The 11,973-nt window shown below is 45.9% G+C and overlaps 1 protein-coding gene across 2 annotated transcripts in view; it reads right to left on the reverse strand.

The window, feature by feature from the left end:
* PLCG1 (phospholipase C gamma 1) overlaps positions 1 to 10,958 on the reverse strand; it is a 98,903-nt gene extending 87,945 nt beyond the window's left edge. For both annotated transcript variants that reach the window (XM_081196019.1, XM_081196018.1), the window contains exon 1: positions 10,043 to 10,958. In XM_081196019.1, the coding sequence (XP_081052145.1) occupies positions 10,043 to 10,244 (202 nt within the window). In that variant the 5' untranslated portion in view covers positions 10,245 to 10,958. The remainder of the gene's footprint in view (positions 1 to 10,042) is intronic.
* Between the last annotated feature and the right edge of the window lie 1,015 nt (positions 10,959 to 11,973).

The following is an 11,973-nucleotide window of genomic DNA, read 5'->3' on the forward strand; positions in this document are numbered from 1 at the left end:
AAGGAGTTCAGAAATGGGACCCAGAAATGGGTGGGGAAATTACTTGATGTGGCTAAAGAAAGACAAACAAGAATCTAGCAAAGGTATTGCGACTGGGTCATTTGGGGGGAAAGCACCTTATTGTTTTTAGAGTTAGTTTGCCATTTCTGCTCTCTTCAGCTATAGTCTTTCTTCAGATGCATTAACCAAAGGAAATATGGTCAACAGAAAACCCAAGCAAATTGATTAAATTACTGGCATTATTTTGTGTTAGGAGTCTGTGTTGAGCAGGCATTGGGAACCTTAACCCTAGAAGCTGAATGCATCCCTTGAGATCTCTCTGTCCGACCCTTGGACATCCTTCCTGGCCACACCTCTCATTGGCCTTGCTCCAAACCCTCCTTAAGTACTTCTGTATATTCTTGAACTATGATCATTCTTCTTGCTTGCTCAGATGGAGGATGGAGAGTGGGCATAGAAACATCTGTAGCATAAAGCTAAGAGTCACTTTGCCTCTGGTCCCACCCTCCTTGAGCTTGCAAACCCCTGGAAGACTTCCTGAAAAGGTTCTCTAGGTAAAGGATAAAGGGACCCCCTGATCGTTAGGGCCAGTCGTGGCCGACTCTGGGGTTGCGTCACTCATCTCGCTTTACTGGCTGAGGAAGCCAGCGTACAGCTTCTGGGTCATGTGGCCAGCATGACTAAGCAGCTTCTGGCGAACCAGAGCAGCACACAGAAACACTGTTTACCTTCCCGCCGGAGCAGTACCTATTTATCTACTTGCACTTTGAAGTACTTCCGAACTGCTAGGTTGGCAGGAGCAGGGACCAAGCAACGGGAGCTCACCCCGTCGTGGGGATTCAAACCGCCGACCTTCTGATCGGCAAGCCCTAGGCTCTATGGTTTAACCCACAGCACCACCTTGCATTAAAAAGTAGAGATATTCTTACAGGAACTATATTAGCAGCATCCAGAAAAGGGAGGAGGACTCAGATGACACTCAATACTAAGCAGCATTTTAAACGCTGCCTTAGACTCAGATGTTGAAAAACAAAACAAATCAAAAACACCTCTGTTTTTAAAATATGTAAGGACACTTAAAAGCAACTTTCCTAAGGCAGATTTTATTTGACCTGTAACTGATTACTGAACATCTGCTAAGAGGTTTCAGCCAGTCACACAAAGAAGAAAGTTTCTGCTTTCTTAAGAGGTTTCCACAGCATTTGGAGAAGAGCAACTTGAGACCACTCATCTGGCAGTCAGGACCCACAGCTGCCTACAGCAGCGTTTTATGGCTAAGATTATTTGGTCAGTCCAGGATTCATAACTGCTTCATTTTAACTTTTGCGCTGGCTTTCTTTTGTACAGACTCAGCTGGAGGCTTGCATAATTCACCCGGTTTCCCATGATACAAGCACTCTGAGACTTCTTCCATCACCCACTCAATTCTCGCAAGCAGCAAATGGGATTCTCGACAGCAAGACGTTTTTGCTCTAGGAGTGAAGAAAGGGAATGGTCATGTTCAGACAATTATCCGAACCATGGTTTGGAGGCCCAAGAACAAACAACAGTGAGCTTCAGGGTAACATGCTGCCTCCTTCCCTTCTCCACAGTTGTATCTTGCTTTGAGGACAAACCATGGTTGATGCAAACCATGGTTTACCACATACAGACAAAAAGGTATCTTGTTGAAATTAGAAGCAGAATTGCTTAATCTCCTCCCTTGACATACAGCAGAAGGGGAGGAGGGAGCGTACACACCTGCCACTCATACCCAATCCATCATCTCAATTCAGCCATGCTCTTTCACATCACAGAAGATACAAATGGAAGATTACTTTAGCTTAGCAATGGGAAGCCTGTAGCCCTCCTGATGCAGCTGAACTCCGGCCAGCATACCCAATTGTGGGGGATCATGGGAGTTGTAGTTCAGCAGCATCTGGATGAACACAGGTTAGCCTCCCCTGTTTAGATGAACTACTGAAAATGGAAGCCTAGCATATTCTGTAAAGGACAGGACCAAAAGTCTCTACAATCTTTCAATGGAATCAACACAACCAGCAACTAAGAGCAAATGCAGTGACAAACTGGCCCAGCTATGCACACAAATAGTGTGGAAAAATAATACTCCTATTTTAAAATAAGTGGTGCTACTTCCAGTCTGTTGCTATAGTGATGAAGGGCCCAGCAGAGCAGAGAATGGCTCAAAATGATCCAGCAATCAAGCAAGTGAGATGCACTGTTATCAGAGATATGGATTCTGCAGCCAGTTGCACAGCAAAGTGGCAATCGATTTATTAAAGAGAAGACCCTCTCACTTGCTTTCTGCTCCTGTGCATCCTTTTCTCAGCTAAGTGCTTAGCTGGGCATCTTGCGTGGAGTAGCCCTACAAAAGGTTGTCTTAAGAGTAAGCACAGCACATATAGACCTTTGATGGATGTTTATCATTAATGTGGGGCAGTCCTGCAGCCAAACAGGCCACAGCACTGCTTTTAATGATATATTTAATGAAGCATCATGAATACTCTGGAGGCCTCTTCCCTCAACTATAAGGGGAAGGACAATACCTTGTGGGGCACCAAAACAGATGCAGCTGCACTGGCCCTTGGACTGCTATCGCCCACAATGTATCCCTGAAGTCATTGGGGATAAAAGAGCTTTATTCATTGCAGTAGTTTAAAGTATTTCCTATTATAGTGTCATCACGAAAACAGAGCAGTTTGATGCTTTTCAGCAATGGAAACCCTGAAAAGGAGGGATAGGATATGCTGGATGAGTAGAAAGAGAGAATAGATCAAGCACTGGACCCCATGGCTTAACTTTCACTCCTCAGACAGAATCCAGAGCACTGGGTATTAGGGCTTGGAAACAAAAAGACTAGACCAGGGGTCAGCAAACTTTTTCCACTGTCCCTCAGACCTTGTGGAGGGCCGGACTCACTCTCACTCTCTCTTTCTCTCCATATATTTAAAAAATCAATTTCTATGCACACTGAGAGGGGGGCAAGTAGTCCTCCTCCCCACACACACCCCAGCCCTGGCCGCCTTTTCAGTTTGCCGCCTGCCTCACTCGTCAAAGGGCTGGCAGCAGTGGCATGAAACGCGCTTCCTCCCCGCCTAGAGAAAGAAGGCGCTGTGCTTACCTCCCCAGGGGCTGGTAGGCAGAGCGAGCTTGTCCACTCTGCTCTGTGGCCCACAGGAGCACCGGGACGGTGGCAGTGGGAGGAACAGGCTGAGCGGCAGCAGCTCTGCCAATCAAACCAGGCACAGATTCTGATTGGCAGAGATGTCCCCATGCTGCGCTGAGGTAAACCAGGTGCAGCGTTTGATTGGCAGAGTCGCCGCTGCTCAGCTTCTTCCTCCCGTCACCATCGCCAGGAGTCTCGGCTCCGCGGCGGATTCTGCTTCACAGTGCAGACCAGATTTGTGAGCCTGGGGGGCCGCATCCGGCCCCTGGGCCTTAGTTTGCCAACCCCCTGAACTAGACAGACAACCTTTCAACAACAACAAAAGTATTCAGCGTAAGCACAAGACAGAACACACAGTATTCCTTAATGCCTCTGATAATACAAAGCTCATTCTTACATTTAGCCACTGATATACATAGCAATGCATTCTAAGGCCATCATAGAAGAAGGCCTACTTTATTAAATCACTGCGAAAAGCAGAACAAGTGAAGATAGGACCTCAGCTCACAAGAATGGCTGTTCAAGTACCCTAGCACAAAGGATACTAGCATCTGTCATCATTTACTAATTTTAGTATTCTTCCTTTTCTAGCTGTTACATCAAGCACACCCATCTACCACACCAGAAAAGGCAATGGAAATGTTTCCAATCTGGCCTTTTCCTTTCAAATACATGGAAGCTACAGGCAGGTGAGGATTAGGCTGCAATGCTTGAAACACACACACACACACACACACACACACACACACACACACACGTGCCCTGCATTACTGACTGGCATGCTACGTAAGAAGAGTGGTGCTTAAGAACATAAGTAGGGGATGGCAGGATCACACCAATGGCACATGTAGTCCAGCATCCTGGTCTCTTCCATGGCGGCCCACCACATGCCTAGAGGAAACCTGCAAGCAGGACCAGAGTATAAGAGCATTCTCTCCCTTTGTGGCTTTCAGGAAGTGGTATTCAGAAGCATTATTGCTTCTGGCTGTGGAGGCAAAGAAGAGCTATCATGGCTACTGGCCCTTGATAGGCTTCTCCTCCATGAAGTTGTCCAATCCTCTTTCAAAGCCATCCAGGTTGGATGGACAGCACTGTATCCTGTTGAGTAGCAACGAGCAGCCATCCCAGATGCAACCACTGGCAAGGTGGGGGAACCATTCTTATCATTTCAACCATAGTGCTTTCCGCTGGAATCAGTTAATACATTCACGTATAAACTAGCCTCGAAACCACAGTTCACAGTTTCCTCCTTTAGAAGACCTCCCCTTACTCCAGAAAGTTGCAGACCTATGGGCCACCCTCACGGATATTCCTCAAGCAATTCTTTGCAAGGGAAATCATTAATCTGGCACACATCTTGAAAGGTTCCCTGTGACCAAGTGCTAAGCACAGCCATTGGATAGGTGGATAGCATTTGTACTGCTCTACAATGCTGACATACAATGCTTCTTGGCCTTTATTCAAGCATTTTTGGCCACATTCACACATAACACTAAGCCAGAAAACATTGTCCATTAAACAATACATTGGTACCTCGGGTTAAGAACTTAATTCATTCTGGAGGTCCATTCTTAACCTGAAACTGTTCTAAACCTGAAGCACCACTTTAGCTAATGGGGCCTCCCGCTGCCGCTGCACTGCCACTGAGCAATTTCTGTTCTCATCCTGAAGCAAAGTTCTTAACCCGAGGGACTATTTCTGGGTTAGCGGAGTCTGTAACCTGAAGCATCTGTAACTTGAAGCATCTGTAGCCCGATGTACCACTGTACTTTACATGGTCTGTGTCCTGGTGCATGCAGACCACATACAGTGATACCTCAGGTTAAGAACTTAATTCATTCTGGAGGTCCGTTCTGAACCTGAAACTGTTCTTAACCTGAGGTACCACTTTAGCTAATGGGGCCTCCCACTGCTGCTGTGTCGCTGGCGCGCAATTTCTGTTCTCATCCTGAAGCAAAGTTCTTAACCCGTGGAACTATTTCTGGGTTAGCGGAGTCTGCAACCTGAAGCATCTGTAACCCGAGGTACCACTGTACTTCCTTCCCCCCTTCCACAAGTGGGGTGTGTGTGGATCAGAAGCAACTAGTTATGTCTAAACACAGGGTTTGTTCCACCCAAAAAATTATGCTCACTAAGCCAACTAAGCCGTGGCTTCAAAACAGGTAGTGATCACAGTGGTTTGGGCAAAACAAACCATGGTCCTGGATTTGGAAATAATGCTAAACCGACTATTTCGTGGTCATCTCTCCTCCTCCCCATCAATCACAGCTCAATGCTGCAAAGAAGGAAAATTACTCCCCACACTGAAGCCTACAAAAAAACCTCAATGGCAATAATGAAGAGGTGCAAAGGACACATCCCATTTTAAATCTCTTCCTCTGGAAATCTGGCCTGTTGCCTGCTCCCTACCCCCATCCCCAAATTAATGCACATGAAGCTTGGATAGAGATATTAAATTAGTATGATTAAAGGCCCAACTCACAGGGTTTACAAAAGGATTACAGCTAATCAATCCACCATCCTGCAGAGGGAAAAAAACACATTTGCTTGCAAGGCTGATAAATTGGTGACTAATAGTTAATCTCTAGAGATTAGCATTTCTTACTTTGTCATTTCCAGGAGGGGTAGCTGTGATAGTCTACTTCAGAAACAAAAAAAGAGCAAGAGGGGGAAAAGCACTTTAAAAATCAGCAAATTTATTGTGGCAGAGCCCACTGACTCAGATGCATGAACTGTTGTCTTTAATTGGTGAATATTATGTATATATATTTTTAATCTCTCTCACTCACTCAAACAAACATGCACAAGTACAAAGGGGGAGGGATGTAAACAGTGAGGTCCAAAAGCATAAAATGTCATGAACTGTATTCTTACATTTCAGTGTCTTTCTGTTTCTATTTCTACACACACTGCAATAAAAAAATAAATAAATGTTATGCCACAATGTATCTATCTGTCTTGAAGGTGCAACAAGACCTTTTGCTGAGTGATATCTAGCTCAAGGAAAGACGGAAAAGAGAGTGTTGCTATCTCAATTGCTCACTACCTAGATTTTATCTGGCATGAGATTCAAGAACCCCAGACCTACACATTTCATGTATGAAGGACCTCCCTGCAGGGACAAACGGGGAACAAATTAGACTGAAGAGTTGTCAACTATCTCTCTACATTCCAGAGAACATGGCAGCAGAAGGTACTGATAAAAGAAAGGCAGGTTCACAGAAAATAATATTTGTATTACATGGGATACTGCAGTCTTTAAGCACCTAACAATGAATGGAAGTTCACTGAGGAAGATCTATGAATTAAGTTGGAAAATATACAGACAGTGTATCTGACAGGAACTTAGCCTTGAAAATAAATCCAAAAGTTACTGGTGCAGTGAACTTTATACTAGCCAATCTGCTTGTGCAGACCTTACTCATTTATTGTGCAGTCACTGCAGAAAAAATACCTTCCATTTTAAAAAATCTTCCTTGTCTTGTCACCTGGATACAAATATTACTCACCACAGAGAACCAGACAATTAACTGTTCCCTGCCTGCAGGAATTACACAGTTCGAACTTGCACTGAAAGCTTTCAGAAGCTTTACATTGCTTCAAAAGCTGTGCTTTCCCCTTTACTTTTTTAAAAAAGGTGTTACAGTTTAAATTTTAGAGTCTCCCCCCAAAAATAATTATAAAAACCTTTCAAAAGAATATTCAAACTTGAGAATGTGCAAGTCAAAAACCAGTTGCCATGAAATTTATATATATATATATCAATCACTTGAGAAAAACAGGAAATATCTTTTCCTCTTGCAACTCTGATGTATCAACAGGGCAAGTGGGAAAATTGTGGAATGGTTAGGTGATCATGACTACTTATGTCATCAGGAAGGAGGGGAATGCTCACAACACAATGCATTTTTTTAAAAAGTTATTCTTGCATTGGCAAGTGTCTATACAAATCTGTGCACCGTAGTTTGAGCTAAGGGAATATTGGAATTATATGCATGCCAAACACTTGTACTATCCTTTGAGGGTGATACAAAATTCACCATCAGGCCGAGTAAGCTTGCTTTCGGTAAAACCTGAACACCTGCAATACCTTTTTCAACAGCAATGGCTGGCCCAGTTAAATAATGGCACCTTACAAATGTATGACTAGGGCCTTATCTATTTATTAATCATCAGGGAAGCATAACTGATTCCCCCTTACACAGACTTACACACCCCTACACTTTTTCTATCATACAAGTACCCTGCTGAATCCGACTAAAGGTCTCACCCATCTTCCTGTTTCTCAGTGTAGTTAACCAGATCTTTCTCAAAAGTCAACAAGCAGGGTATGAAGAAAATAACCACCCATCACCATTTATGTATTTAATTTATTTGTAAAATTTATATCCTGCCCTTTATCACCAAATGATCTCTGGGTGGGTGGCAACCATAAAAATACAGCACTTCATAAAATCAACCAATGCATTAAAACAAAAGCAATATTGCACAGTTCAGACCACGCAACATTCACCTCCTCCACTCAGTACACACCAGAACCTTTAGAGCAGCCTTTCTCAACCTGTAGGTCCCTAGAGGTTGTTGAACTACAACTCCCATCACCCCTAGCTAGCAAGGCCAGAGCTCAAGGATGATGGGAGTTGTAGTCCAACAACATCTGGGGACCCACAGGTTGAGAACCACTGCTTTAGAGGATTAGGTCCCCAAATACTTGACAGAAAAGTTTTCAGATAGTGATTAAAAATAACTAAAGTTGGTGGCAGCTATACATCAAGAAAGCTGTTCCATCACCAGGGTGCCATCACCGAGAAGGCTCTGTCCCATAGTTTTCACTTGGCAATGCTATGATAAGCAGTAGCTCTTAAAATCACAGACAGGACAATACAGACAGGAAGGCACTCCTTCAGATAACTCAGTCCTTAACCATTCAGGGCTTTGTATGTCAGAATCTTGAATAAGGCTTGGCGGTATGAAGTATGGACCTTTAAGGACCATGGTTATGTGATCCTGAGCAGGTCCCCACCCCACCCCCCAAAAATGTGGTATTCAGCGTTCACCGCCCCTGAACCCAGAGGTTCTATTTACCCATTATAGATAACCACCACTGATAAACAATGAGTTTGTCTACTTTGCAATATATTGTAGAAAGGCTGTTCTCTATGCATTTGGACACCTCTTAAGAAATTTTGCATGATGGAGCAGGATATTGTCCATGTTTGGGAATACAATTGGATGCTTTTAAAAATCAAGATGGCAGACAGAACCATTCAAATCTCCCCTGGATTTACCACTGATTTCTAAACTGATTTTTTCCCCCTGTGTTTTATAATTCCACTGGGCATGAGACTCCTAGTCTCCTACAAAGTTATGCCCAGAAACATCTCCGCATTATAGAGCAGGGAATGCCATAAATTATGTGTTGTAGGAAGAGAAGTATTTTCATATCCTCAGAATAATCCCATGGGATAAACTGGGCTGAGATATACTTACTGGCCCAAGATCGGCCAGTAACCTTTGCGCCAGAGGAAGAACACAGCAGAATTCAGCAACCAGATTATGAATAGGCGCTCAGAATAGATCACACCCATTATGGTGTGGCTGCACTGGTTGCTGAATCGCTCCCAAGTCCAATTTAAAGTGCTGGTTTTGACATATAAAGTTTTTCATGGCTTGGGATTTTTAGAAGACATCTGAAGGCAACCTTGTTTAGGGAAGCTTTTAATATCTGAAGGACTATTGTGTTTTAACATTTTTTTGGAAGCCGCCCAGAGTGGGGCAGGGAATAAATAATAAATTATTATTATTATTATGACCCCAAAAGCTCACTGACGGCTGTTCCTGCAATAATGAGCCCCGAAAAAGTTATCTGAGGCCATTCTCTGGGAGAAGAGCGACAGGGCCTTTTCAATGGCAGACTCCCCTTGTGGAATGGTCACCTCAGGAAAACTCAGCAACATTTACATCCTCAGCCAAAGGCATTTTTGTTCTACCGGGTTTTTGGGTGCTAACATTGTTGCTGTTCTTCCTGCTGTTTTCATGGGCAATCTCTTGGGTTTGGAGGTGGTTATCCTTTTGGTGAATGGGAAGGATTTTTTTCTTTTCTTTTTAAGGCAGTATAATTGTTGGTCACTTTTAATATATATTACCACTGTAAATGTTGTTGGATTTTTCTTTGTATAAGCCACCATGGAGCAAGTTGCTCTGAGACAGTTCTTGCACAAAACAACTCATAAAATAACCCAAGCCTACGTTATTCTAGGACCAAGATGGGGAAGCTGTGACCCTCCAGCTGTTGGGGCCCCAGATGTTGTTGGACTGCAACTCCCATCATCCCTGACTATTGACTATGCTGGCTGGGGCTGATGGGAGTTGGAGTCCAACAACAAGGTCGCAGGTTCACCATCACTGCCCTAGAACAAATGACTCTTACAAAAATTAGGCATGTAAATCACCACTAGCCAGTCATCGCCATAGTGAGTAAGGATTTCCCCAAGTGACCAGATTTTTTAAAAGCCCATTTGTGTGCTAAACATTTGTGGATTTGCAAAACCAAGAAAGCATTACATGAGGGCAGGGGTGAATTAATATGCATGCATCTGTTAATTTATTAAGACCATCAGCTGCATCCCCTACATTAGAGGGAGAGTTCATTCAAGCAGGAGCTACGCCTTGCAAGTAATTTACTTGCAAGTAAGTCCAGCTGTGGCAAATGGAGCTTCTTCCCTAGAGTTTTTTTTTCCCCTCCAGGACTGCAGCCTCAACTATAAAGCGTCAAAAAAAATGGATGAAAATGCTCATCACATTCCACTCCGATCAGACGCTGCTCCCTAAAGAGTGTGTATGTTTGTGTGTGTTTTCATACGCCAGACAACTTACTTGCGCCTTCGATTTTGTCCGATCCCCTGCTCCAAATGATCTGCCTGGTCTCCAGCTTCACCTGGAACGTTTTCCTTTCTGGCCTTTGGGACTTTTTGGAGTAAAACAAAGTCATCACGGTGCCGACTTCCAAGCTCCTGGAGAGGTGAACCACTTCGGCTTCGCTTGGGTTGCAGGGTCCATTGGTAAAAACAGACGCCATGGTGGCTTCCCGAGTCCTTTTTCTTCTCTCTTTCTCTCGCCCCCCCTCGGGTTCAGCAAATGCTGGGCGAATGAAGGGGGGGAAAGGGGGCAGAAAACTTCCCAAACAAAAGAAGGAGTTCAAACGCTTCTTCTACGCCAAAGCTGGAAGCAAAAGCGTGGAAAGGGGGGAACCGGGTTGTGGGTTTATTTATTTTTTCAACTCCACACCAACATCCTCCGAGCCTTTTCCAACCGAGAAGCAACGAATTTCAAATCTTGGGAAGCCGTCCCTCCAGGGAAGGAGCCAGGATGCCACCACCGACCAGTGTTTATAATGCGAACGGGAGGGAAGAAGCGAACTCCTTAGCCCCGGTCGGTGGGCGCCCTCTTGGGAACCAGCAGCTCTTCGACCCCCCAAAACGAGAGAAAATCGCCCCTCTTCCCTTCGCGATCATGCACCATTTTCCCTCTGCTTGCTTTCTTTTCTTCCTTCGTTCCTTTTGGGGGTTTCACCCACACCCCCTCCGCGTCTTCTCGAGTCCTTTAAAACGAAAGCCAGCAGAAAGGGAATCGGGCCGGATGGCACGGCGGCGGCGGCGCGGGAGGTAAGAGAAAACAAATATGCATAAAAATCTAACTCCAAGTCGGTCTTCCCCAAGCGCAAGCAAGGCTGGCCGGGGGCTAGAAAGGGCTGGCTGCGATCGGGGGCGGAGAGGAGGGCTCTGGCAACCCCCGCAGCCTTGCTCTCTCCCCCTGCGACTGCCCCTCTTATCCCCGCCCCCCTTCCCTCTTCCTCCTCCTCTGCCAGCCCCTTTTGGCGCTGCCTCGACTCTGCAGGCAGATCTCTCTCTCTCTCTCTCGGAATCGATCAGAGACAGGCTGATAAAGATCTCCCTAGAGCTCAGCAAGTAATGGCTGGAAGTAGCGGGGGGAGGAAAATCTCCAGTAATCGGAGTCCATTGCACATTCTTAAATGACTCTCTTGCGTCGTGTTTTGCAGCAACGTATGCAAGGTCGGCGGGGGGGGGGGCGTTGTAGCAGGATTTTCTTTTTCGCATACCGCCCCCCCCGTCCTACCACCCCCACCTTCCTTTCTTTGCACATTATAACAAGAGAGGAGGAGGCTCAAGGTTGGATCCGGACGCCCTCGTCTCCAGATCCTCTCCCCAAAGTGAGCAGGCAGGACTAGTCCGCAGGGCCCAGCGAGAAGCGAAGATTTCCATAATCCAGTTTTTCCTCCTTGCCTTTGCATGAAGGGGGGGGGGCAGAGAGATCCGGAGACTTTGGGGGTGGCGGGTGGGTTTTTCATCCCAGCAAAAGTGAGGCAGTGGCACGTTTCTGTTGGGTCTTGTCTTCGCGCGCCCCCACCCCAAAAGGGAGCCCGGGAGAGGAGTGGTCGCGCTGGAAGGAAGGGGGGAGGCGCCGGGCTTCGCAATGCAGGGCCCCTTTTGCGGCCTGCGAATCTCGGGTCGACTCGCGTCCAGGTGGCGAGTTGGTTGGTGTTATTTTTTCGCCTTCTTCCCGAACACGTGACGGCGCCTAAGAGAAGAAGCAGGAAAAGGACGCGGTGGGGTCGGGTGTCGGGATTGTCGCCGCTTGCGCGGTGGAAGGCTGCAGCTGCGACAGGCAGAAGAAGATGCATCAGAGGCACACACACACGCCACTCCGCTGTGGAATTCGGATCAATGGCTACTGTGTTGTGGTGGCTCCAGTGTTGCACTGGGGAGACCCGAAATGTACGGGAGCTT

Source organism: Podarcis bocagei, assembly GCF_964188305.1.
Source record: "Podarcis bocagei genome assembly, chromosome: 5".
NCBI classification, from domain to species: Eukaryota; Metazoa; Chordata; class Lepidosauria; order Squamata; family Lacertidae; genus Podarcis; species Podarcis bocagei.